This window comes from Atta colombica, unplaced genomic scaffold (assembly GCF_001594045.1).
Source record: "Atta colombica isolate Treedump-2 unplaced genomic scaffold, Acol1.0 scaffold140, whole genome shotgun sequence".
NCBI lineage: Eukaryota > Metazoa > Arthropoda > Insecta > Hymenoptera > Formicidae > Atta > Atta colombica.
Window position 1 is genome coordinate 1,861,649 of NW_017259229.1, and position 1,578 is coordinate 1,863,226.

The 1,578-nt window shown below is 27.0% G+C and overlaps 1 protein-coding gene across 1 annotated transcript in view; it reads left to right on the plus strand.

Annotated features, from left to right (window-relative positions):
• The first annotated feature begins 412 nt into the window (after window positions 1–412).
• The window catches only part of LOC108684776 (inositol 2-dehydrogenase-like), a 2,725-nt gene continuing 1,559 nt past the window's right edge, over window positions 413–1,578 (plus strand). The window contains exons 1-2 of the mRNA XM_018189253.1: window positions 413–568; window positions 1,165–1,404. Of these exons, the coding sequence (XP_018044742.1) occupies window positions 486–568; window positions 1,165–1,404 (323 nt within the window). The 5' untranslated portion in view covers window positions 413–485. The remainder of the gene's footprint in view (window positions 569–1,164; window positions 1,405–1,578) is intronic.

Here is a 1,578-nt window from a genome sequence, read left to right on the forward strand (position 1 = left end):
TATATAAATACTTTAATTTCAAACTTATCATTAATGATCAAAAATATTATCATTAATACATTAATTAATCGGTAATTTATGTTGCGAGTAATTTATATTCATTTTTTTGTATTTATTGAGAAGTTCGTTAAGAACTCTTGGCATAAGAATATAGCCAGTATGGAAATAAAAATAAAAATGATAAAAAATTCAGGAAAATTCGGAAGAAATATAGAATCCGTTATTCGATAAAAATAACAACTCGGCATGACAGAGATTTCCTTAATTTTTATACTACTTATTACTGATATAATTAGAAAATGTATGTGTAGCTTTTATCTATTACGTGACTGACACTATTGGATAATGCGTCACAGTAAGTAATCCCCCACTTCCATTTATCTTTTCATATATAAGAAGCTATTATCGAGGCATCATTGGCCAGAAACCGGTCTTTCGATCGCGGCAAATTTTGGAATCAAAGTATTTACATATAATTTGTAATAATGGCAACGGCAAAGTTCAAAGACACATCTCCCTATGTCAAACCGAAACCTTCGCCACCTGAGGATGATTACCTGTACAAGAAGTAAGTAATTAGTTATCATTGCACAATATAAATTCGCATCGGCGTGATGTGCATTGTAAAATAAATGTTATACTGGATTGACGGGAATTTGTTCGATAAAGAAAATTGCTTATTGAAAAACGTTTATTTTTATATTCTTAAAATTTTATTTCTATTTTTAATTTAAAACCGATACGAAAAATGTCTACGCGCAACAAAATTCATATGGGTTTTAAATAAACAAATTTTCAACTAATTTTATAAATGACTTTTATGTAGGTAGACAATTACTGCAATTTTTCACTTTAGACTTTCGAGACCAAAAATTTCAACTACATTTCTTCAAGATTTTATGTTTCTTTCTTCCAATATTCTTTTACTAATGACTCTTCTACTAATGTAGAACTAATATAAATGATTATTAAAATATATATTAAAAATAAATTAAACTGAGATTAATATTTAATCTCAGTTTAATTTATTTTTTATATCTCTTTCTAATCTCTTTCTAATTTTAAAATTGAAAAAATAAAGAGTAAATTATACTATTAAATCTTTTAAGAGATTAAAATTATTCGATATTGTAGAAATGGATATTAGAGAAATGTCTTTTGTAGATATTTAGAACACTTTGCCCTGAAAGCGGAGAACGAACCGATAATTAAAGTGGCTCTGTTTGGCGTGGGTCGCGCCGGAACGATACATTTAGCAACTATGAATTCTAATAAACGTGTCCAACTTTTATATATTGTTGATGACGTCGAGAGTAATTGGCAAAGCTTGCGAAAGTACTGGCATCTGGACAACGTTACCTTTTTAAATAGCAAGCAGTCTGATAAAGTATTCAAAGATCCTAAGTAAGTAGTTACAGTGAGAAAAAATATATCCTAAATTTCAATAAATATTTGAATAGAACCAATTAAATATTTATTATTATATAAAAATATATTTATTTGGTATAAAAACATTTGATTTAACAATCACTTCTTCTTATTAACTAAATGTTTGGTAGTATTCAAATAAATATTTAT